We start from the raw sequence: 24,901 nt of genomic DNA, 5'->3' as shown, positions 1-24,901 counted from the left end.
CTTTTGAGGTCCGTCTCACAACAGTAACTGATGGCTTCCATGATAAGTATAATCATAATAATGATGCATTCGATGCACAGGTCCACTCTGTCCTCTTCCCAGAGCACTGGAAGACAGTGGGGACAGTCTGTCCTGCTGCGCCTGTGCCTCTAGCTCCCAACACAGTGTTGGGATGGATGGTGGATGAAGTGAATGAGGGAATGGATGAATAAGTGAATGCTGATCTAAGAACAAGGTGGAGGCTGGATTTGTCCCAAAGGCAGGGTTACCTAGCCAGAGTCCACACCACAGTAGGACACGAATTGGCTGCGTATACAACCTTACCACCTTTGAGCTCACATGGCCACTACGTGGTAGACCTGTCCCCACAATCAGCTGGCTTTGCCCACAGACATTACCATGTGTGGGATGGGGGATAAGAGTATAAGGGAAATGGAAGGAGGAAAAGATTCCATCATCTAGGCTGTTGCTAGGAGAGATTAATCACCAATGGTCCAGTGGTTAAGACTCCACACTCCCAATGCAGGGGGTCCAGGTTCGATCCCTGGTCAGGGAACTTGATCCCACATGCCACAACTAATATAGATCCCACATGCCACAAAGAAGACTGAAGACCACCCCCAAGCCACATCTAAGACCCGGCATAGCCAAATAAATAAATACATATATTTTTCTAGAAAAAGACCAAAAGAATGTCCCAAGCTGCCCACCTGGTCTTTTTCTAAACTTCTGGGGCAAAAAGACTCCCTCCCAGGGCAGCGGAGTCTGTGGGAGCCCAAGGCCTCCACATTCACCTTTGTCACTCCAACTCTGTGATCAGCATTTCCCTCTGGCTGGGCCTTCCTTTCTCCTCCTGGCCTTGCCTCCTCCTCTAGTCCTGTGGTTTCTCCACTCTGTGACCCTGCCCTGAGCCCAGTTATTCCAATTCTAAGAATCTCCTTCTTATTAAGCAACCCAATTAGCCGCACTGACCTCGACTCTCTGAAGCTCTCCGAGCAGCCGGGCGTTAAATCGCAGATCTAAGTGGAAATTGACTTTGCATCGAGGGTGCCTTAGGACGCTGACACGACTAGATGGAGAGCCAGTGAGGAAGCCTTCATCTGTTAGGACAGCCTGCCAGAGCTCCTCTGAATTAGCAAAGGCCTCCATTCTGTAACTTAGAAAGGCCTTGTGCATTCTACTCATTTCAAAGAAATATTGTAGCTTAAGCAATGGGCTAAAATACAGATGTATTCACTCAACTCTCCCAAGTGGATCCCCTCAGGCAGGGCCTGCTCTGATTTATAACTAGCACATCACCTGCTCTGAAAAGATGCTCAAACTCCAGGTCGCCATTCAGCCTCCCCTGGGATCCTGGCTGCACAAGTAGCGGGTGTTTCTTGTGAAGACTGACAGACCCAGCTGCTCCAGGCTTTTGCCTGTGCTCCTCCCCACTACCTAGAACACCTTTCCCCTAAAGGTTGCTTCCTTTTTTATTTCTCAGGCCTCTGCAAAATGGCTTCCCTGATGGCTCAGCAAGTTAAGAATTCACTTGCAATGCAGGAGACACAGGAAATTCGAGTTCCATCCCTGGATCAACAAGACCCCCTGGAGGAGGAAATGGCAACCCACTCCAGTATTCTTGCCTGGAGAATCCCATGGACTGAGGAGTCTGGCGGGCTACAGTCCAAAGGGTCACAATGAGTCCGTGTCTTATTTGTTCTTAAAGTTTATTACTAGCTGAAATCATGTTCCTTTTCTGATTCCCTATGTCAGTTCCCCACAGTCAGGACTGGGTCTATCACTATGTCGCCTTGTCCAACCACAGGAAATGGGCATTAAATACAGGTGGAGTGAGATGGAAACTCCCTACAGCCAAAATAACAATGAACCAAGCAGGGTGATCCAGGTCCAGGGGTCAGGAAGCCAGAAACTATCTCCATGGAAAGTCAGACAAGGCACTGGATCTTAGAACTTCAGCTGCAGTCAAGGAAGCTCTGGTCCCCTCCACTCACGGGTCATCAGATGAGCCCCGCCCCCACTCCTATCCCTATTTGGGGAAGGGGAAGGCAGGTTGAGTCATATTTTCTGGGATTATGGAAAAAGAACATTTCACAGGAAGTGATCTGCAGAGTCTACAAGGAGCAGGAAAAATCCCCAAATCCCCTCAGAGTGTGTGTCCTTGGGGTTCTAGGTCAAGTGGAATCCACATCAGGACCTAACTATGGCCAGACTCTGCAGCCCTTTCTATGACCAAGAACAACAGGAAACTAGGATGTAGGCTTCCCAAGGTCAGGGACCCTGCTTCTTTTTGCTAAATCCTCAGTCTGGACCAGTGTCAGCACATAATAAACACTTTATTAAGTATTTTTTAAATAACTTATTTTTTTATTTGATGCTTCCTACATGGTAAGCATTTTATATGCAAAGTTCAGTGATTCTTCAAATCCATTCTGTATAGCCAGGACTCCTAATACCTCCTCAGAGAGATGAGGTAAGATGGCCAACCAGCAAGGGGAGGACAGGGCAAGGCCTTGACCTAAGGTGTCAGACAAACAGTAATGATGACACCACCTACCAAGCCAGACAGGCAAGGCTCTACCACTGTGGTCTCAGTAATCCTTTCAACAGCCCTCTCTGCTCCACAGAGAAGGCAATCATGGCCCCAAATGAAGTCACCCAGTGTAAAGTCTACAGTTAGCGCTGAGCAGAACTGGGATTCCAACCTAGATATCTCTCAGCTCTGAGCCACGGGCTCTTGGGGTTCAGCCACAGGCACTCCACTGAAACAGAGACACTGTAGTAGAAGTTAGAATAATTAACCGCCTGAATCATAATGCTCTCAAAGAAACTGCACATAACCAAGACTCTTACTGTAGTAAGAAAACTCGGGACCCTCCCTATTCTGGGCCAGACCAGCCTCTCACTTGGGCCTCTGGCAGGTCTACTCTCTGGGCCTCACTTTCCCCACCTATTTGATCCCTATTTAACCAGATGACACGGCTCTCAAGTTTTAAGAATCTAAAATTTTTTTACAGTCATCTGAAACTAAGTAAATATTCATGCAATTTTATGTTTTTACAGCTTTCTACAGCTTATAAACACTTTTTAGGTTGATTATCTAATCTATCCAACAGCTCTGCTCTTGAACTAACAGCCTCACTTTACAAAGTGGGAAAAAGTGACTCAAAGAGCTTAAGTGACTAGTCAAGTCACACAGCAGGTAGGTGTCAGGACCAGGATCTAGATTCCAGCTCTAGTCCACAGGGCTTTCCCCTTCACCTGGGATGCTAGAGAGGAGGGTGGTGCCCAAGAAGGTGCCAGGGTATTGTAAGGGAAAGCAAGCACATCTATATAAATCAATAAGGATCAACAACACAATAGGCAGTCCACCGGAAAGGAAACACAAGTGACTCTTAACCATGAGAGAAAGTCTGCAAATTAAAACTTCCAAGAGACACCAGATTAACAAAGATCAAAAACATTTAATACCATGTTGTGTTACTGAACAAGCATTTCCTATTCATTTCTGTGGGAATGCAAAACTGATGTAATCTTATGAAGGGGAATGTGGTACCATTCATCAAAATTTTAAATGCATACACCTAGGACTTCCTTGGCAGTCCAGTGGTTAAGACTCTGAGCTTCCACTGCAGGGGGCCCTGGTTCAACCCCTGGTCAGAGAACTAAATCCCACAGGCTGCAAGGTGTGGGCCGAAATAAATAACAGTGTTAAAAATAATAATAATAAATGCATACACCCTTTAACTGGGCAATTCCATTTGGCAGTATTTATCCTAACATACCTACTCACACAAATGTAAAATGACGCCCATACAAAAATATTCACTACAGACTAGTAGCAGCACTAAATTAGGAATAACCAAAGTGTCCAATCGAAATCTGGTTAAGGAAACTACAGTCAAGACAAAAAGTGAAGTAGATCTTTCTTTATACACTGATAAGAAATGATCTTTTAAGATATAATATTAAGTGGAAAAAAAGCAACCCGAGGCAATGATCTTAGCTTGCTACCATTTGTGCAAAAAATGGAGGCAGAAGTTTGACCATATATATGCTACACAGCTTTTCTCTGGAAGAACACTTTAGAAATTGGTAGCAGGATTGCTGTGGGGACAGGAGCACAAGAATGGGAGAGAGGACTTCCTTTTGTAACTTTTACAATTTTTTTCAAGGAGGATCACATATTAAATTTTCAAAATAAATACGAAAGCAAGTCTATTGTCTCTTTCCCACTGAACAATGCTGTATGTCGAAACCAGTATGAAAATTAACTTGCTAGGTGGCTGGATCTCCCCAGGACCTGCTCCACGTGACCCCCACCCGATGTCTTCCCCTTGGGTCAGCTCCAACTGCAGCCTCAATCACAAGCTGGGTCAGCTAACACTTTACATGGTCTGGCTGAGTCAAGAATTCTAAATCAGGAAATCTGGGTTTAAATACCTTCTCTACCTGCATGGGTGCTTAACTTGCTCTGTACATACTAACAAATATATATAAAAAGATTTGATGTAATATGTGTGTGGGGGGGAATGTGTGTGTGGAATAAAAGCCAAATCTCTGGGGTGATTAAATTCTGGGAGATAATGGTGATGCGTCATATGAAACACTTGGAGGTGATCAGATACTGTCCAAACTTGATATGGTCTGAGTTAAAACAATAGCAGTCACTGTGGTGGGTGCAGGCTGGTGAAGTAATAACACTGCCTTACATCTGTTAATGATACAATGTGCAATTAGCTTTGAAATCCATGATACATGCATTCTCAAGGCAATGCAGGGGTGGATCCCATGTTATGAAGGACAGGGGTCACATGGTGGGCAACATTTAAGCCAAGACTTCGGTCAAAGTTATCTGTTTCTCAAGGCCATGGGCAGAAATCAGTTCATAAAGGACTGGAAGGCGGAAGTGTGCCCAAGGAGGGAAGTTTGGCTGGTGGTGGAACAAGCCAAGAAATAAAAAATGACTGCTTATGACTGGTTGTTCCTGGGTGTGGGATTCTTTGTTTCCTTTTGGCCTATTTGTACTCTCTTAAATTTCAATAATAAATTAACAGTTGATACTTTTACAACAAGAAAATACAATGTACATAAAAATAAAACAGAGTGACAAATTCAGTTATAAGGCATTTAAACACAATCAAGATGCTAAGAGTGGTTATTTCTTGAGGGAAAGAGATTACAAGATGGGGGTGGCCTCTCACTTTCTCTGACAAGTTAGCTCCTAACATTGGAAATTTTTTTTAATGTTTTTAAATTTTTATTAAAAACATTTTAATATTTTGAATATTAATTTAAAAACATATGTTTGTTGAAAAAAACAACAAAGATATTAGAAAACTTAAGGCAATAAGTTATTTCTCCAAAACACTTGAGGATTAATGGCAAATTATGGAAAAAACCCTGATGCTGGGAAAGGTTGAGGACAAGAAAAGGGGGTGACAGAGGATGAGATGGTTGGATGGCATCACCAACTCAGTGGGTTTGACCAAACTCAGGGAGATAGTGAAGGACAAGGAAGCCTGGTGTCCTGTAGTCCACGGGGTCACAAAGAGGCAGACACAACTTATTAACTGAACAACAAAATGGAGCAATTAGACAAATGTCTGAGTTACAGTGATATCAGATTTTTGTTTCAAATTCCATTATTGTTAGCTTCCTTTATTACCCAACAAAACTGATTTTTAACTAACTTGTTCTGGAAGGCTCAGAGCAGAGCTTCCCCTGGATGCAGGCGGATGCTATCTCCCGGGCTGAAGCGGGGCCAGGCTGCCTGCGTACACCCACCGGGCGCACGTGGACCTGCCCATCAGTCCCTCTGTCACCTAATCCTCCCAGCTGCAAGATCTGGCAGCTGGCGCAGGCCGGAGGGAGTTGGGTAGCTCTGGTGTTGAATTGCCTGTTGGCCACATGGTATGGTAAGTGCGGTCGCTCTTTTTCCACTTGCTGTGAGCTTTCTTTAAATAATTGCAGACCTCGTGGCTGAGCCAGCAGGAGTTGCGTGTGGAAGATTCCAGGGACCAGGGCCCATGAGTGGCCATCCTGAGCCTCAGAGAGCACCCACAGCCAAGTCTGCGGTACCCTTGGGGTATCTCAGAGTTCACTAACACCTTCCCTCCTTTCTTGAAATATTTTTTTTGAAGTAAAACAGAGAGGAAAGCTGAAAGGCAGTTTTACAGATAAAAGAATGATTCCAGATAGGTAACATAGCACTGTGGGGGGGAGGGGGAAGGAGGAAGAAATTAATTTTAGATATAATCTATCAATAGAGGATTCTGAATAATTTGCTCCTTTAAAAAATCTGGCCTGAAGTTCCTGATTTTCACCCCATCTTTCCACCCCCATGAGTGTCTTATCCAAGTGTTCCGTGATTCACTGGGGAGATTGGAAATCAGGGACTCTCTTGCCTGGAGTTCCTCCTCCACCTTCTTCTCTTTACAAACCCACACGTTTAAGGCACATGATCTCATGACAAACTTCTTCCAACTTGCAGTTCAAAGACAAGTTGGCACCCGTCCGTCACCAGCAAAGGAGCCACCGCCTGGGAAGCTGAGGGCCTGACATTGGCTTTGCCCCCTGGATGGAAGGAAATCACGTGCCCGTCCAAGATGTGATGGTCCCCCAGCTCCGTCTGCCTCCGGTATCCAAACTTCTCCCTCTATCCAGCACCTGGCAGTTCTGCCCCAAACAAAATTTACAAAAGCAAGGCAGCCTCCACGACAGAAAAAGGATAAGTCATGGCATGGTAGAGATGGGAAAACTCAAGCCCAGAGAGGAGGCCAGTGGAGAGGGATGAGCAGGACCTGAATCCAGGCCTTCCTCCAGACCCTAAGAACTACGCTCTCACCATGGCACTCTTACCTCTCTCATCTCCAGGACAGCTACAGAATTCTCTAAACTCTTCCCTGACTCAAAGAAGAGTTGCTGGAAATTAAACTTTTCTGGGGGAGATGAAACTATTGCAAAATCACACTGTGGAAGGCTGTTGCAACTCCATAAAGACGGGATCATTGCCCCAAGGAGAATTCAAGATAATCTTGGGAACTCAGTCTAGACAAGGCACAGACGTGAATGGCTGAGGGGCCCTTTCCAAAGCCATGCCTTCTTCACCAGGCAGAACTTGGGCGCCACAAATGCCATATTCTTCTCAAACTGAGAAGGTAAGACATTGACCTTATTGGGTAAGACATTTCAATATCCCTGGGTCTCAGGTTCTTCATCTGTAAAATGAAAATGGGAATTGTCATGAGGTTGTAAAATACTATAAGAACTTCCCAGTAATATGCTAAAAGGGATAATAGTAGAAGTGAGGTAATAGTAATAATAATTATGGCAATAATTATCACTATCATCATTAAATTTATTAACAGCTCCTTCTGTAAAGCTACTAGCCTTCTCCCTGTCCATCAAGTAGTCGTTGGCTGTGTGGGGCTGGCCCCACCATGATGGAGATTACCGCCTCATTGGGCAAAAGGACCTTGGTCAGGTCTACAGGTGAGAAGCTGTGCCCCAGCCTTCTGCCTTCACTCTACACCTAGGGCTGCATAGACCACAGGGTGACAGCACTCATTCCATCCTGCCTGCGAGGCTGGCAGAAAATCTAGTCAACCCCCACTTCCAAGACCTCCCCACTCCATCAGAGCAGCCTCCTGCTAGTTCCTACAGGTGGAAATCTTGGTGCTCCTGCTTGTGATCCTTCTAGACACTTAGCTCATCCTGAATGTTCTTCCCCCTCACAGGAGTCATCCAGCCAGCTCAAAGCCTCCACCAATGAGGAAGGAGTCCATGTCCCCCTGCAGTCACTCACTGCTCATTCACCAGCCACAGGACATGCTGGGCCTTATGACAAGATGGTCTCTCTCTAGGACACCCTCCCCCACTGGTCAGCTAGCTCACTCCTCAGTCTTCTTTCTGCTACACGAGCTGCCTGGACACTCCCTCTGTAATGGCCACGCTCCACAGCCATCTGTGGATCTGTTTTTCCCAGGATGGGAAGCAGGGCTTGTTCAAACCTGCAATTGTAGCTTCCTATACAGGGAAAGGAAGAGGTATCAACTGATAATCAACGGTTCTGTAACTCATGGGGTCTACTGGTTTTTGCCATCCGTCATCAAACCAACCAGTCACTAAATGCCACTGTTATGGAGAAGAACCACCTCCACGCACCGCACTAAGTTCTTCAGACACTGTATTGTTGCAACCACTCATCGATACACTTACTATCATCCCATTTCGCAGTTGAGGAAACTGAGGCTCAGACAGATTAAGTAATATGCCCTAAGCCACTCAGGTGCTAAATGACAGATTCTGGACTCAGGCCCCAATTCAGAGCTCCAGTCTTAACCACTGTTCTGGTCTGCCTTCCACTGACCCTCACAATCCAGACCCCAGGCTGAGTCCATTACTGGAACCAGCTGACACCTCTCCTCCTCTCGTTGTCCCACAATTAGGTCCTTGAAAATTTACTGTGAGGTCACCTGAGCAAATAAGAGGTGCAGGTTTGATCCCCAGGTTGGGAAGATCTCCTGGAAGAGGGCATGGCAACCCACTCCAGTGTTCTTGTCTGGATTATCCCTTGGACAGAGGAGCCTGGCAGGCTACAGTCCATGCGGTTGCAAAGAGTTGGACATGACTGAAGCGACTTGGCATGCATGAACTTGAGCAAAAGAGGACTTCTCATTCTGGGGTAGATTCTACATTTCCCTCCACCCTCTCATGCTTTTGACCTCATTCTCTAGCCCAGGAGTCCCCAACCTCCAAGATCTAATGCCTGATGATCTGAGGTGGAACCAATGTATACTAATAGAAATAAAGTACACAATAAACGTTATGTGCTTGAATCATCCTGAGACCATTATGCCCCTTCCCACTGGTCCATGGAAAAACTGTCTTTCATGAAACCAGTCCCTGGTGCCAAAAAGTTTGGGGACCACTGCTCTCGCCTACTCTGCTCTCCCCACATTTCAATCCACTAAACTGGGCCCACTTTGTCTCTAGGGAAACAAGCTTCTAGGAAGGTGGTGCTAGTGCTAAAGAACCCACCTGCCAATGCAGGAGATGTAAGAGAGGCAGGTTCCATCCCTGGGTTGGGAAGATCCCTTGGAGGAGGGCATGGCAACCCAGTCCAGTATTCTTGCCTGGAGAATCTCATGCACAGAGGAGCCTGGCAGGCTACAGTCCACAGGGCCACAAAGAGACACAACTAAAGCAACTCAGCACACATGCACAAGATACCATCATTGTCCTCTAGGCTCACCTGCTGCACTGCCTAGTCTGAGATCACCTCCAGAGGTGGGAGACAGCCACATTCCTGCAGGGGGCTGGTCTACACAGTGCATGCCAGGCAGCCATGCCCTTGGCCACCAGGGCAAAGGGCAAGTGCTGGAGGCCTGGGTGCTGCTGGACAGATGCCCGTGGTGACACCCACAAGAGAGGGTGGTGCTGTTGCCCAACCCAAGGAAGAAAGTGGCATGAGGTTACTGGGGCACTGGGGCATGACTCCTTGAGGGCAGGGTGCTATTGGGACCCCAGGTGCCTGTGTGTGGCTTGAGCAGCAGAGGAGCTAGTCCCCCAGCCTACACTCACCCTCTGAGCCTCAGGCCCCTCATCTGAAGTTTGGGGCTCTATGTCCTGGGGTTGTTGGGAGAGTTAAGTGAACTCAGCACCATAGCCAATACAGATTAAAGGCTCAACCCAATTCATTCATTCAAGAAACATTCAATGAACGCCAACCATGCATCAGGCCCTAGGCTAGCTTCTGGGGGTGCAGTGGGAACCAGATAGGCAATATCCAGTCATGATGGGGCAATAGGCACTCAATGGGGTGAAAAGTAATAAACAAGAAAGCATCTGGGATGGCTAAATACCTTAAAGAAAAGAGAGCATGGTACTGCAACAGAAAGTGGACAGAAGAGGAAGATCAGGGAAGGCTTCTCTAAGGAGGTGATGTCTCAGCAAACCTGGAGGAGGTGAGGGGGCCTGGGGAGAGCATTCCTGACAGAGGCAACAGCATGTGCAAAGGCCTCACTACACTAGCTGGAAGATTACTCCTGTTATCACTGGAGCCAAACCCTGTCTTCTCCATAGAAGCAGCACATAGAGCTGGGAGGACAACCAACTGGGCATCAGGAGAAGTGGCTTCCAGCTCTACACCATCAGAGGGCCTGGGAGGACAACCTGCACCAGCCTGTAAATGGGTCTTTAAGGGTCTGTAAGCAGCCTAGGTTCCCTCGAGCTCCCTTCTTTCTCCCTCTTCCAACCCACGCCCTTAGCAGTCCTCACAATCCGCACCTCCTGAGTTGCCCAAGAAATGTATGTGTGTGTGGTGGAGGCTCTAGTGGGACAGACAGAGGGATAAAGACAAAGATCTGATTCACTGCAGGATCATTATCAAATCACCCTCTTCGGCTGCACTTGCCCCTCTGTAAATGGGAAAGCTGTTCAGGTAGTGCTAGTAGGAAAAGAACCTGTTTGCCAGTGCAGGAGACATAAGAGATGTGGGTTCGATCCCTGAGTTGGGAAGATCCCTGGAGGAGAATGGCAACCCACTCCAGTATTCTTGCCTGGAGAATTTCCAAGGCCAGAGGGTCCTAGCGGGCTACAGTTCTTAGGGTCGAAGAGAGTGGGACACAACTGAAGTGAATTAGCATGCACATACACTCTCCTCTTGCTATAACATGAGATTAATGTGAAGGTCAAGCAGAAATGCCAGATAAGGGAGCCACCCTGCTTTACACAGGCATCATAAAGGGGCCTTCTATCTGCTTCTGGGTCATTTGTATCCTGTGCTCTGGACTAAGACTGGAAGGACAGAGAAGGGAGGAGACAACAGAGTTCATTCCAGACACTCTACAAATAGTATCTGATTGTTTAGGACCAAAGCAGGGTGTCTATGACAGGGAGCTTTCGAAAAACACAGACACTTAAGGGGTTGCTCTCAAAGATCCTCATTCAATAAGTCTGGAATGGCCTCAGACGTATAATTATTATTTTTTTTTAAACTACACTGATGATTCTGATATGCAGTCATGGCTGAGAACTACTGATTAGTTCTACCAACTCTGGCAGGTAGGAGCTATTATTATTCCCATTTGGGAGCTGGCAAACGAGAGCACAGAGTGGCTAACTCCTTGGGTCACACAGCTAATAGCCATAAAGCTAAGATTTAAAACAGACGGTCAGCTTTCATTTATCACAGGGCTACACAGTTTCTTGAAGCCAATCAGCATGTGCCATAGGCCCTTTCTACTACTCCATGCAGCCTTGGAAATCCAAAAGACAACCTCTCACGTGACAAGATTGCATCAACTTTCAAAGAAACTTTTACAGCTAGACCAACTCCTTCTTCATCAGCCATTATCAAGAAATAATGTGTGCTCACAATAAGCTTCATGTATAGACAACTTTGAAATTTTTCCTCCTCTTGAGAGACCTGTTTTAGACAGTGACACCAAAATACATTTCACTTTCTTGCTTCCTTGAACAGAGGCCATGGATCAGAATATCTTTCCTCGGGGATGATACACTGCCTCTACGATGCATTAGCTTTGTACTTTTGCACAGTAATATATTCAGAATAAGGGGGCTGCTTGCTCAGGCCCCAGTAGCCTTCAGTGCTGAATCCACGTGTTTCTGCCTCTGGTGGAACCATACCCCGCACCCCATGTTTGCATGGACTCACTAACAGAACTGACTTGCTGCTTCTAATGTCCTGAGGCTTGGACAGGACTGCCACGCTTGTGAGAGCTGTGTGTAAACAAGAAGTGAATTGGCCCTAGGCGGGAAGGGTGAAGGGTGATCTTCTACGGAACAGACTGAGTCTCCAGGCGATTCTGAGCAAGGAATGATTGATCTGGCTTGGAGCTAATCCTCTTGGGCTGGAGAGTACAGTCCTGGGTTCCTGAATGATCCCTTTACCTCTCTGAATTCCCTCTCTACTTTCTTCCTCCAGAGTGGAGGCCGGACCCAATGGAATAAGCAGCTGGGCAATGGACATGAGGCCCGGTGCAAGGTGTTGGTTTTGGTCTCCCTGGAAGATATAACATTTGACCAAATCCCTCCCTGTAGATTCTGGAAGCTCTGAGCCCCTCCCCAGTCGGGCCAGAGCAACAGACTGGATTCCTAATGTGTTTTAACATTCCACAAAGACCTGCCCGCTAGAGGTGTGTTCTGATAGGGGGTTCTGGAGGCTCCAAAAGATGTCTGTCCTTTGATTCCTTTGTGTGCAAGGCTTACCTTGGAGACAAGGGCAGTGGGTTCCTTGTGGGGACTAGCACAATCCTCCTACACCCCCCACACACATCCTAGCTCCACACACAGAGAAGGGGCTTCTGTGGCCAGGCAAATGACTGGTGAATTTCCTGAAAGATCAAATGGCATGTGTTCATTCATTTAGTAATTCAACAAATATATATTGGGGGCCTACAGCCCCCAGCCGCTGTCAAGGCATTGGGAGATCTGATGTTGAACCAGCTTGACAAGATCCCTCTCCTTAGGGAGCTCTGGTCCTGACTGGTTAGAGAAGAGAGAATAAAGAATAAAGAATAAACACATAAAAGTTATCATAGGCTGGGACCAGAGTTCTGCATTTAACAAGGCTCCAGGGAAGGCCCAGAATAAATAGAGGTCTACTCCCCATACAAATCTTCCCACAAGGCAAATTCTCCCTGTGCCCCACCCCACCCCCATCTCTGCTATAAGGACGCCACTCTGAGCCCCCTGCACTCTCTCTTCTCTTCCACTTTTTCTTTCACTTCCAGTGAGCATCCCCCAGCTGAGGCCAAGTTTAGATGCCTCCATCCTGCTGTCCATCACCCCCATTCCAGTCCTTGTTATATGCTCAGCCAGACTGATCACACTGCAATGGGTAAGACCATGTGCTCTGAAGCCAGGCAGACCTAGGCTCAAATCCCAGCCTTTGCATTGTCTGTCTGGGTGACTGGGAGCAAGCCACTGAACATCTGGTAGCTTTAGTTTTCTGGTTTGTCATAGCACCGACCTCTCTAAGTAGCTGAGAATCCTTTACCTGACAATATACCTGAAGGTCCTAGCTTAGTACCTGGCACGTATTACGTGGTCATGAAATGTTAGCTACTTTCTATGCTTACTGTTATTAATAACAATACTAACAAAAACCTTTGCTGACGCCTCACCAGGACATTCAAAACCCTCATAGCCAGTTTCCCCATATGCTTTGTTTTGGAGTGGCTAAAGGGCAGATATAAACTAATCAGGGTGACAGAATACAAAATGAAGATAGGAGATGCAAATTCTGTCATAGACTATAGGATCACAGAGCAACAGGGGAGCAATCCTCAGAGGGGGATTTAGGGGAGGCAGCCCTTGAGGCCTTGAAGGATGCTACTGGAGTTGGGGAGGGGCAACAGATACCCATGGTAGGGGTCCTAGGGGTTTCCAGGTGTAGGAAAGAAACTGCAAAATAATATTAGCACCATAAACTGGAAGTCAGCCTCAGTTTACCCCAGTTTACCCAATTGCAAAGTTGGGTAAACCCCACTTCATGGGGTTCCTCTGAAATTAAATGCTTTCTTGAAAGGGTTAGCAGTTTTTAACTGTTCTCATTATCATCACTGTTGAAGGATATGGTTGAAGAGGAGGGCAGTCTAGGAACACCAGGATTCATGTTAAAAATAATACATTGTTCTGCTCTTGTGGCAGTGGGTACAGCGTTGCACGGTCAACAGTACTGGAATAACAGATGGACAGATAGATGGATAAATGGGTAAGCATTTGAGGTCTTGGATGCTGTACTAAGGAACTTGCTTCTGCAGGTCACTGAGGATGAGCCTGTAGATGTTTCGAACAGGGGTTGCTGGGGTCTGGGGTCACTAGCAGCATGGAGGCTGGGTCATCCTCAGTCCCAAAGAACCAGGGCAGGGCCCTCCCCAATGTCCTGGGTACCACACTTCTCTGAGAAGAGCCTGAGACCAGAAATAAGGTTCAAGCAGCCACGTTGCCAAGGCTGTTTGCCATGGCAACATCAGGGAGCCACTCGTGGGCCGGCTGCTGCAACTGCTCAGGGCCTGGTTTCTAACGTCTCCTCGCTCTCCCTCTGCTAAATGACTCTGTTCTGCCAGGCAAGCACAAGGAAAAAACACGGCAGCAGAGCTGCCGGGGAGCATCCATCTCAGCCAAGCAGGGCTCGCCCGGCTGAGTTCCCAGACAGTGGGTCCCAGACAGTTGAGTCCCTGCTATGCAGAGCCACCTCTGGCCAAGCAGACAGCAGCCAGGCTGGGCGATATGAAGGCATTCCCTAGTCTGCTGCCTGTCTGCTTCTTCACCTCAAGGTAAGGGCATTGAGCAAGATGGTCTCTAAGGCACTCCCAAGCCCCTGAAAGCTCAAGTTTACCTTGGTGTATTTACATAATTACCACTGTCATCTTCACAGTGGCTTACTATATGTCAGGTGGGTGCTTACTATATGTAAGGCAATGTGGCAGGCACATTTCTCTCCTGCAGTTATCTTAAGAACATACTATAATTATCCCCAATTTTGCATGAGGTAACTGGGGTCAGAGAGGTTAAGACACTTGGTGAAGGTCACATAGCTAGTAAATGGTAGAACACAAATTTAAACCCTTGGCAGTTAAACTCCAAAGCCCAGAGCTCTTAATCATGGATATTTCTTCTCCTCTTTTTAAGTAGCATCTAACTGGATTTGCTTTTCAAAAAGTCAACATGGGAACACTTGGCTAACGCTGGAGGGGATTCTTCTCCAGTGCCCCCAAGAAAGACATAGTGAAGGAAATCATAATATTAGGAACCTCAGGGCTAAGACAGGATCAAGGACCAAGAGTTCAGTGGGAAGATAAATAGTAAGGTCTGAATTATATTTGTCTGTTTTTTAACAATGGCTCCTATATACTGAGCATTTCTAAACACTTTACAGGCATCATCTCAAACAGCCTTTTGTAAAATCCCTTGAAAAAGTGAAAGTGTTAGTTGCTCAGTCCTGTCTGACTCTATAACCCCATGGACTAGCCTGTCAGGCCCCTCTGTCCATGGGATTTTCCAAGCAAAGAATACTGGAGTGGGTAGCCATTTCCTTCTTTAGGGGATCTTCCCGACACAGCAACCAAACCTAGTCTCCTGCATTGCAGGCAGATTCTTTACATCTGAGCCACCAGTGAAGCCTGAGTGAAAGTGTTAGTCACTCAGTCGTGTGCGCGACCCCATGGACTGCAGTCTGTCAGGCTCCTCTGTCCAAGGAATTCTTCAGGCAAGAATACAGGAGTGGGTTGCCATTCCCTTCTCCAGAAAACCCCTTAAGTACGTGCTACTATCAGTTCTATTTCTTAGATAAAAGTGCTGAGGCACACACACACAGAAACTCTTGTGCCAAAGGCCACAGGGCTCACCCCGTGAGTACAATCCTAGGATTCAAAGCCCTCTCAGCCACTGAAACAAATAATTAGAGTAAACCTTTGTTTTCTTCCCTAAAAGACAGAGCAGTAATTACAGGCCTTTGGGGATAATTAATCAAAGACTTTGCCATGACTTGTAAAAGTCTCTCTGGTCTCCTACTCTAGACCTGGGGCCCCGGGTGGCAACTCAGGCTCTGCCTTAAAGGAAGGGCAGGGCAGGAGCCCTGGAGTCTTGCTGCCACCAGAGCCTAGCTAGCTATGTGCCTTCAGGCCAGCTTCCTCCTCTCAGCTCTGTCCACTCCCAACCCTGTCTCCCTTAAGGGATGGTCCTGAGCACCTAAAGAGAAAACCCAAGGTCAACTGCATGTTAAAAAAAAGCAGAAACATTACTTTGCCAACAAAGATCTGTATAGCCAAGGCTATGGTGTTTCCAGTAGTCATGTATGGATCTGAGAGTTGGACCATAAAGAGGGCTGAGTGCTGAAGAATTGATGCTTTTGCACTGCAGTGTTGGAGGAGACTCTTGAGAGTCCCGTGGACTACAAGGAGATCAAACCAGTCAACCCTAAAAGAAACCAATCCTTCATATTCATTGGAAGGACTGATGCTGGAGCTCCAATACTTTGGCCACCTGATGGCGAAGAGCCTACTCATTGGAAAAGACCCTGATGCTGGGAAAGATTGAACACAGGAGGAGAAGGGGACAACAGAGGATGAGATGATTGGATGTATTACTGACTCAATGGACATGATTTGAGCAAGCTCCAAGAGTTGGTGATAGACAGGGAAGCCTGGCGTGCTGCAGTCCACGGGGTCGAGAAGAGTCAGACTCTACTGAGCCACTGAAAAACAGTCAACTGCAAGAGGAACCGGTGAACCCACTGGGGTTTCGGCACAGTGAGAGCTGGAAGAACGTGCAGTCTGTCCCAGGAGGTGGTGATCTGCACCCCAGGACTCCACAGTCACCACAAAGCCTGGCCACCTCGGGCAGCAGAGTCTCTCCTCCGACCATCACCCTGTCCCTCCCCCAGAGCCAAGACCCACCCTCCCCTCAAGTTCTGATACCAGAAAAAAACTAGTCAGGGAGTAAGAGACCTGGGACTCCTCCAGCAAGGCGGCTTCTCCTTCTCTGGCCCAGGGTCCCTTCTTCTGAGAATGGTAGGGGCCGATGTGATGTGCTCCAAGGTCCCTCCCAAGCCGAGGAGAGTGAGCTGCTCAAGAACCCATGTTCAAATCCCAGGTTAGACACTCACTAGCTCCAAGACCCTGCGTGACTACTTTAACCCCTCCATGCTTCAAGTTCATCACTTACAAAATGGGGAAAACAGAAGCAATCTCACCGTTATTGGAAGAAACCATTGCGACAGTATTCAAAAGTCTCTTCACAGATACACACTGAACAGCCACAGATGACATGTGGTCTGTGAGTGGACAAACAAGAGTGGCCGCTTGTCAAAAATGGCCAAAGCTGGGTGACAGTGGCATGGATATTCCCGATTCCCTTCCTGCCACTGGCTTTGGCTGTGCATGTTCGCTATTTTCCATCGTAAAATGTTTAAAATACAAAGTTCTTTGCAGAGAACCTGACACCTAGTCATATAAAACATTCTTCAGCTCAAAAATTTGCCTACTTAATGGGTAAACACAAAACCAGACCAGGATAAAAATATGTTTTCTTGCCCTTCCTAAGCTGTCATTCTAGTTATAGGGATAAAAGCACACAGGCATGGCTTTCTCTGGCAACCCAGTGGTTTAGACTTCGCACTTCCATTTCAGGGGACATGAGCTCGATCCCTGGTCAGGGAACTAAGATCCTACATGCTGCACAGAAAATAAAACAAAGCACTAGCAGATAGTAAGTGGCACCCTCCATGTCAGCAGAAGAGTGTGCTTCACAGGCTTTCCAGAGTGGTCAAGTGTGAGCAGGGGCTTGAAATGCAGGTAGGCTATGACTATATTAAAATGCTGGGGATGGATGTCTGGAGAGGAACTTTCAGGTCATTCGAACAGATTTTTTAGTCTGCCTTGTCTGAGCAACGTGTGCTCTGAAAAGGCTCATAGTCTAGCTCATTTATTCACCCAGTGAGGATTCTGAATGGCTACTGTGTTCCAGGCATTTGTCTATTCACTATGAGAAAAAAATGTTTAACAAAGTGAATGAAAATCCATGCCCTCATGGAGCTTAACAACAATCTGGAATGATTTCCTAAACACTTAAGGAGACATGTTGCAAGAGATGCACCTATCATTGGGTGCTTCTATGCCATGCATTCTGTTAGGTGCTTTAAATCCATTTGTCCTTTGATTTTCATTGACTCCGTAGTGAAACAGCTTTATCAGGGAAGTACTATTTATCGTTATCTGTACACCTGAGGAAATGGAAGTTCGAAGAAGTCACATGACCTACCAAAGGTTTCACTGCTGGTAAATCACAGAACCAGGACTCAAACCCAGGCAGGCTGACTTCAGAATCCTCTCTGCTACACATGGGATGGAGCAGTGGTACCTGCATGTGAGATGTCACCAAAATGATGGTGTGGGAGCTGAGTCTTGTGCAGGATGAATAATGGAAATAGTAGAAATTGCAGAAAATAGCTGCATGAGCCAACGCCTCCTGGAAGATTCATGACATAGCCTGGGGCAGGCCAGGATCCCAAAGAGAAAGCAGACAGCTTGGGATAAAGTCAGGGGCCTAACTCTTCAACCTCAAGTACCCGAAGGCCCTTGCCCATGAGGTTAAACTTTAGGTTTTCATTTAAAAGTACTTGGTGGCTCAGACAGTGAAGAATTCGCCTGCAATGCAGAAGACCGGGGTTCAATCCTTGAATTGGGAAGATCCCCTGGAGGAGGGCATGGCAACCCACTCCAGTATTCTTGCCTGAAGAATCCCCATGGACAGAGGAGGCTGTCGGACTACAGTCCATGGGGTCGCAAAGAGTCGGACACACCTGAGCGACTAAGCACAGCAGGGAGCCACGCATGATGTGTGAGCAACAGGGTGGCATCAGACACATGCTCTAGGAGGACTGATCTTCCACTGGGGCTGAGGACAATCAGGAGAGGATAAAGTCTGGTGTGATAGTAAATGCAGGAACCCAGCTGTGAATGGACAAGGACCCAGACCGGAAGTCAGGGAGAGTAACAGGAAAGTCAATCCAGTCCAATTGATTCCTCATCAGCTGAGTGTCCACAGGATGTAATTGAGGCATTCAACTATGTTGGAGAGGGAGAGACAGTAAACAACCCTGCTCATTCTCTTCTAAATGACTTTATTTGGGTTCCCTCCATCCTTATCACAAGAATTGTGCTTCCCTTTCTTACAGAGAAAAGATTGCACGGGCAGGAGTTAATTCTATGCTTCTATCCTTGATCTTGCCCTTCTAAAGTATTTCAGAGACAGAAGGATTCCAAGTTTTGTGTACAACAGATGCTCATTTTATGTACATTCTATTATTTAATTTCCAATCCTGAGAGTTAGGGCCTAGTATCCCCATTTCATAGATTGAGAAACAGAGGCTTAGAGAAGTATTTCTGCCTTCTCTCTTGACAATTTGCCTTCATTTGCTCAAGGTGCTGGAAGACGATGAATAGAAATAGAGTAGTCCCTGTCTTCATGGAACGTGGAATCAAGAGGTCTGAGGACTTTGCCCATTGATCTTGGCATTTTCACTTATTCCAAGGTAATGTAGGTAGACCATCTTCAGCAAGTCAATGAGTTTTCTGAAACTGTAAATGCCTCAGCTGTAAAATGGGAATAATGGCATCTATACTTTGTAGAATCCTTATGAGAATGATATGTAATAACGCAAACAGAAGGCTCAGCAGAGCACACAGCACATAGAGGATGCTCAATAAATGGCACTGATGACGATGATAATGCAGGAGGAGATAGCTATTAATACTGCAATGCTCATGTTAGGGACTCGCTTCCCAGCATAAGCCCCCATTTGCAAGGCTTCTTCTGACTCAAACCAGTATTCCTTCTATTGTTCCAGAGAGAGAAGGAAAAGGGTGACTCACATCCTGGCAATGATGAAGCTTCTGGCTAGCCTGCAGCAGCTGGGAAGAGGAGGGCCCCAGGGTGAAGGGGAAACATAAACCCCCAGGGGCCAGTTGCTGGGCCTTTCCTGGGTTCCACAAGCATCCTGAGCATTAGCACCAGCCAGGGAGCCCCAGTGAAAGTGAACCCTGGGTCTCTGGTAAACAGAGCCAGCAAATGTGTCCCCTTCTACGCTCAGGTGAAAAAGTTAAGTCTCCTGGGTCTCACACAGATGAAGAATGGGTAAAGGCACCCAGCAAAGGTTGCACTTCAACCTGCCCCATAGATGGCCAGAACTTTGACTTAGAAAAGAAGTTAGCCCTGGTTTCAGGCGCTGTGGAGGCAGCAGCATTTCAGACCAAGCAAGTCAACACCAGTCAAGCCATTTTTTCCAGTTCTCCATGTGGCAGGTGCTCCTTTGGGTGTTCAGATCCAGTTTTAGAACAACGAGGAAACAGGATACCAACTGAAAAATGGGCCAATTTCACTAACACAACATTTCACAGAAACAGACCATAAATGGCCCATAATCATTTGGGGGAAAGGTTCAGCAGCACAAGTCATCAAAGAAATGCACATTAAAACAATAAGGTGACAAAATTTATTGATGAATAGACTGGTAAAAATGAAAAACAATTAAAATGCCAAGAGTTTTCTGGGTATGGGGAACTGGGCATTCCCATACAATGCTAGTGTGCAAATTAGCACAATCTTTCTAGAAGGCAATCCAGAAATGTGTTTACCAAACGCCTGCATAGTTCCTTTGACAGAGTAATTCATTTCTAGGAATTTAAATGAAGAAAAGAAGACATACGCAGAGATATTCATTTCAGCACGGCTTACAAGAGCAAAAAATATATATATATATATATATATAAACTACTTAAATGACAAACAAAGGATTGATTAAATACCTTTTGGTTCAACCCTCAATATTACATAACCATTAAGATATTAAGATACTAGGTAGAATACTTGCTGATGTGGAAAGTATATTGTTTGGAGGACAAAAAAAAGCATGTTAGAACGGTGTGATTCCAAGTTAACAATTACCATACAAAGAATGATTCCATTTTTGTAAAAAAGATATAATCCATAGGAATCAATAGGAAAGAAAAAGTCAGAAAACACATAAAAATTAATGGTGGTTATGTTTGGGTAAGATTACATATTTTCATTTTTTTTCTTTATGCTTGCCAGTTTTTCCTAACAATCCTATTATTAAATATTTTTAAATGATAAGGGGTTGGACTTGATGATTTATAAAGATCCTGCCATGTCTGACAGTGTGCACATCTATGATTGATGTCCCAAGTGTCTTCAAACAACCCATATTTATTGTGGGCTTACTATGTGGTCTCTGGAGCCTAAGTCACTGCCCACAGCTGCAGCCCTCTGCATTCCTCTTTCCCCATACTCGGCCCAGCTGTCCCCCCAACCAGCCTGAGAGCGTCCCATGTCTGTCATTTCTGTGCCTAGCCAAGAGCTAAGCAAAGGCGCTCAGCACGGTGACAGGTGACAGAGGGGCACAAAGACATGAAAGGCACCACTCTAGCTCCAGAATCTTACTGGGCCACAGGACTCACACACAAAATGCTTGGTTGTATAACACAGACTAAGACAACCAGAGGCTAGAGAAAGCAGGGCAAGCTGGGCTAGAGAGGCCTGCCAGAGGAGAGGGCCACGCAGGGATGGTGGGTGAGGACACTACAGACAGGGGCCCGGAACAAAGAGGAGCCAACACAAAGTACTTTGGGACACATGCCCCAAACCTTCCCAAGAAACTTTCACAACCCTTAAGCTGTTGAATTTCTGAACTTTGACCTGAATGGGTATAAGTTAAGTCTCCGCAACAGAAATCCTCCCTCTATCTAACTCTGGATTAGCTGCCAAAGACAAGTCTTTGGGATAAAGCGGATAAATTACCTTTCTACTCACTCCCCCCACCCCTTCCAAAGAGGGAGACGGTGGAGGGGAGGGCCAGGGAGGGTCTGGGGGGAGGAGAGGAAGTTACAGGAAGGACCAGACATCTCACATGCAAACAGTGCTCACCCCCAACCACGGGCCTTGGGCTTCTCTTGCAGGCACCACCAGCCCCATTTGACAGATGGGGGAAAGGAGGCTCGAGGGTTAAAATGGCTTGCTCCGGGGTCACCCAGCCAGAGAGTGGGGAAGGCGACTCCACTCAGGCCTTCTGACTCCAAGTCCAGTGCTATTTCGAGGTAACACACAGGACCTGGAGTCAGGAGCCCTGGGTGGCTCTGTCACCCACTGGCTGCGTGGTCCTGTACCAGCCGTCCAGCCCTCACAGCCTCTATCCCCAACTGTAAAATGAGGAGGCCCGCGAAGACCCGCCCAGGTCCTCTTCCGGCTGGCTCTCAGAGCCTTCTAGGGGCGGCGGCAAAGCTCCCCCTATCAATTACACTTTCCAAGTTGGGACGGCAGAGATCACCCGAAGGGCCTCAGCCCATCACGTGGTTGCATAAAAAAAGCAAAACGTCCCAGATTAACTTCTACTGCACTGCTTCTGCTGATACACGATTACCCAAATTTCTAGTTTCCTTAGGTGAAATTTGCCTGCTGGGTAGGCATTCTGGACGGCTAAAAGGGCAAATGTGAGCCGAAGAACACAGAAGATGGTGTTGAAACCTGGGGTCGTGTCCAAAGTGGACGAGTTCTTCCTGTAGGTCTCTGAACTAGTATCTGGCTATTTCAGGCCTCTTACATCCGCGTCTTAGTAGAGGGGTTTGCAGACACCCCCGGACAAGCGAGAGGGCCGAGGGCAGAACTTTCGTAGCAGCAACTCGGCCCACCCTATATCCAGTCCCTCCGGCCCCACGCTGTCGGCTAGAGGGCTGGGGGCCAGGGGACTGTGGGCTCGGTGGTGGTGCCGAGGCTGGGATCGGCCTTCGGAACAGACAGGGGCCGGGGGCGAGTGCCGGCTCCCGGTGACTGCCGCGGAGCTCCACTGCAGTTTCGTCAGAGGTAAAGGTACGCGCCCGGTGCGCGCGGCGTGTGCACACAAACACACACTACCGCGCGCAGACCATTCATCACACTTTTCCCCTGGCCTGGAGAAGCGCGATCATACGCCACTAGCCCCTGCGGCCCCTGCCCGGAACCCACCCAAACGATCCCGCCACCGACCACGAGGCCCCGCGGCTCCCTGACGCATGGACGTCCGCAGCGATCAGGGACCGGCCTTCTCCGCGTGGCGGGCTTCCTCTCGGCGACACCCCGCCACGCCGCGCGGTTCCAGCAGCCAGCGGGACTCACCACCCAGAGTCCCCCAGAGCTGAACGTCTCGGCTGCTGCGTCCCCTCCAAGTCGCATCTCACGGCAAGGAGTCAGCGAGCAAGCCTCTCCCCGCCCACCCGGTCCCATGACAGCTGCTGCCGCCCAAAGACAGGCAGATATAACAAGAAGCAAAGTTTCCCTCTCTCCCCTCCCACATCCCGCCCCCCTCCCCCTCCCTTCCAGTGTTATGCAAAACAAGCCGGCACCGGCGCTCAGACTCCAGGTACCAAACCAGCCCTAGCGAGCCGCGCCCGGTAGAGCCCAGCTGCCCCTCTCTGCCTCCGGCTTGCACCCGCATCCGGGGTCTCATTCGCGGCTCGGCTGCACCCCCAGCCTCCCCTCTACCCGCGCCGGGGTGGCCGTAGAAAAAACCCTAACTATGGGGCCAAACTTTATGCTTGCAACAGGCATGGGGTGGGGAAAACTGGGGAACGGGTAGGGGGCGCGCACTCCCTGTGCAGGCATTTTCCGAGCAGTTTATCCCAGCAGCAACCCCCCCGCCCGCGTTTCCAAGTAACCAGCTTCCTCGCCCCTCCCGGCCCAACGGAGCACCCTCTCCTGTCACGCGCGTGTCGCCAGTGGGTCTCCCAGGCGCAGCCTGATCCCGGTTCGCCGCTTCGCCTTCCCTTCCCCCAGCATCGCCGAGCGCGCAGCAGGGGCCGCGCGCAGTAGGGGGACCCAGGCCCCCCCAGACGGTCCTCCGGCCCCATCCTGCCAGGCTTTCGCCCCCGAGGGCTCCCCCGGGTAGCGAAACCAGGAAGGTGCTATCCCCGCCCGCATGTCCACGTGCCCTGCAGACCCCTATGCCTCCAGCGGGCAATTGGCAGGAAACTCCGCGCTGCGGGAGCTTTTGGAGAGCCTCGGGGGGGCTAGCTGTAGAAGACCGCGTACCCGAGACCGGAGGATCAGGGGACTCCGGGGACCGGGACAGGCGCCTGCGCCGGGGCCACAAGTCCACGTGAAAGTACGGCAGCAAGTGCTGGGAGCCTGAGGGCGCGCCTTCTGCACCCAGACCCAGCATGAGGGTCCCCCACACCTGACGCGGCTCAACCTCTTCAAGGAAGCACGGAACCCACCCCCCAGCTCAGCGGTCGGGGGTGTGGGGGTGGGCCGGACTCCAAGCAACCAAGGCTAGACCCTCCCCAGCGGCCGTAGCGACCGCAACCGTCCGGCAGGCGTGGTGGGGGACCTCCAGCTTCCTGTCCCCAGAAAGAAGTGCATCGCACGGTGCATGGAAGGGGGGCTCTGCAGTCTGGAACCCCCGATCCCCTCAATGCGCCCACCGCTGCCTCCCGGCCTCCGCGGCTGCGGCGGCAGCCCCCGCAGCTCAGCGGCCCAGGCTCCCCGCCCGTGGCCCCTGCTGATCTTACCTGCGTGTCCGCGAGATAGTTGAGGAAGAAGGAGGAGAGCTCCTCATCCAGCAGCGAGCCGCAGTCGTTCCCCGCCATCTTCCAGCCGCGGCTGCAGCGTGCGGCGGAGTCAGCGCCGAGCCGGCCGGGGGGAGGGAGGGAGCGAGCGAGCGAGGGAGGCGGGAGGAGGGAGGGCGGCCGGCGGGAGGAGGGAGGGCGGAGCTCAGGCCCCGGCTGCCGCAGGGCCGCCGGCTGCGGGGGCGGGGCCGCAGGGCGCCCGCGCAAGCAGGGGGTCGCGCCCCCACTTCCCTGCGCAATGTGTGGCGCCGGGATCCTAGCCCGCGGCCCCCGGCCCAGGAGGAGAGCGCCCGCAGCCGGGTGACGGTACTCAGCCGGCAGCCCGATGCCTGCGCAGCAATGCAGGCAGCCCACTGCTCCTGCCGACCGAATCACGTTGCGTTAGCGCTGGGCGGGTCCTTACGAGACAACCTGCTTCGGCACAGCTGGGGAAACTGAGGCCTCAGAAGGCAGAAGACCTCGTTTGAAGCCACAATGTAGTTTAATACAGGAAGACAAAGCCCAGGTCTGACTGCCCTGGAGGCTTGAGTGTCTCGCTGGACTGCAGCCAGAGAGGGAGGGATACCATAGGTCAAAGGTGGAGAAATCAAGGAAGGCTCCTCGGAGGGGGAAGCCTTTTTAAAAAATCTTTTCTTTGGAAGATGCGTTGACCCAAATTCTTAACCATCTCTCTCTGTCTTCCTTCACGCTGTATTTCGCCCCGGAAAACTTCAACGCCTTCTCTGACCATGGCCACAGTGCCTTGAAGTGGCCAG

The 24,901-nt window shown here is 49.0% G+C and overlaps 1 protein-coding gene across 3 annotated transcripts in view; it reads right to left on the bottom strand.

The window, feature by feature from the left end:
• PPARGC1B (PPARG coactivator 1 beta) overlaps window positions 1-24,222 on the bottom strand; it is a 117,557-nt gene extending 93,335 nt beyond the window's left edge. For 2 of the 3 annotated variants that reach the window (XM_061151709.1, XM_061151711.1), the window contains exon 1: window positions 24,090-24,222. In XM_061151709.1, the coding sequence (XP_061007692.1) occupies window positions 24,090-24,167 (78 nt within the window). In that variant the 5' untranslated portion in view covers window positions 24,168-24,222. Of the gene's footprint in view, window positions 1-21,474; window positions 22,767-24,089 lie in introns of those variants that run through there. The other variant, XM_061151710.1, reaches the window with a different exon arrangement.
• Window positions 24,223-24,901: the final 679 nt, after the last annotated feature.

The sequence above is a fragment of the Dama dama genome, chromosome 9, assembly GCF_033118175.1.
Source record: "Dama dama isolate Ldn47 chromosome 9, ASM3311817v1, whole genome shotgun sequence".
Taxonomy (NCBI): domain Eukaryota; kingdom Metazoa; phylum Chordata; class Mammalia; order Artiodactyla; family Cervidae; genus Dama; species Dama dama.
The sequence above is the reverse complement of the archived record's forward strand: the minus strand, read 5'-3'. Positions and strand labels throughout refer to the sequence as shown.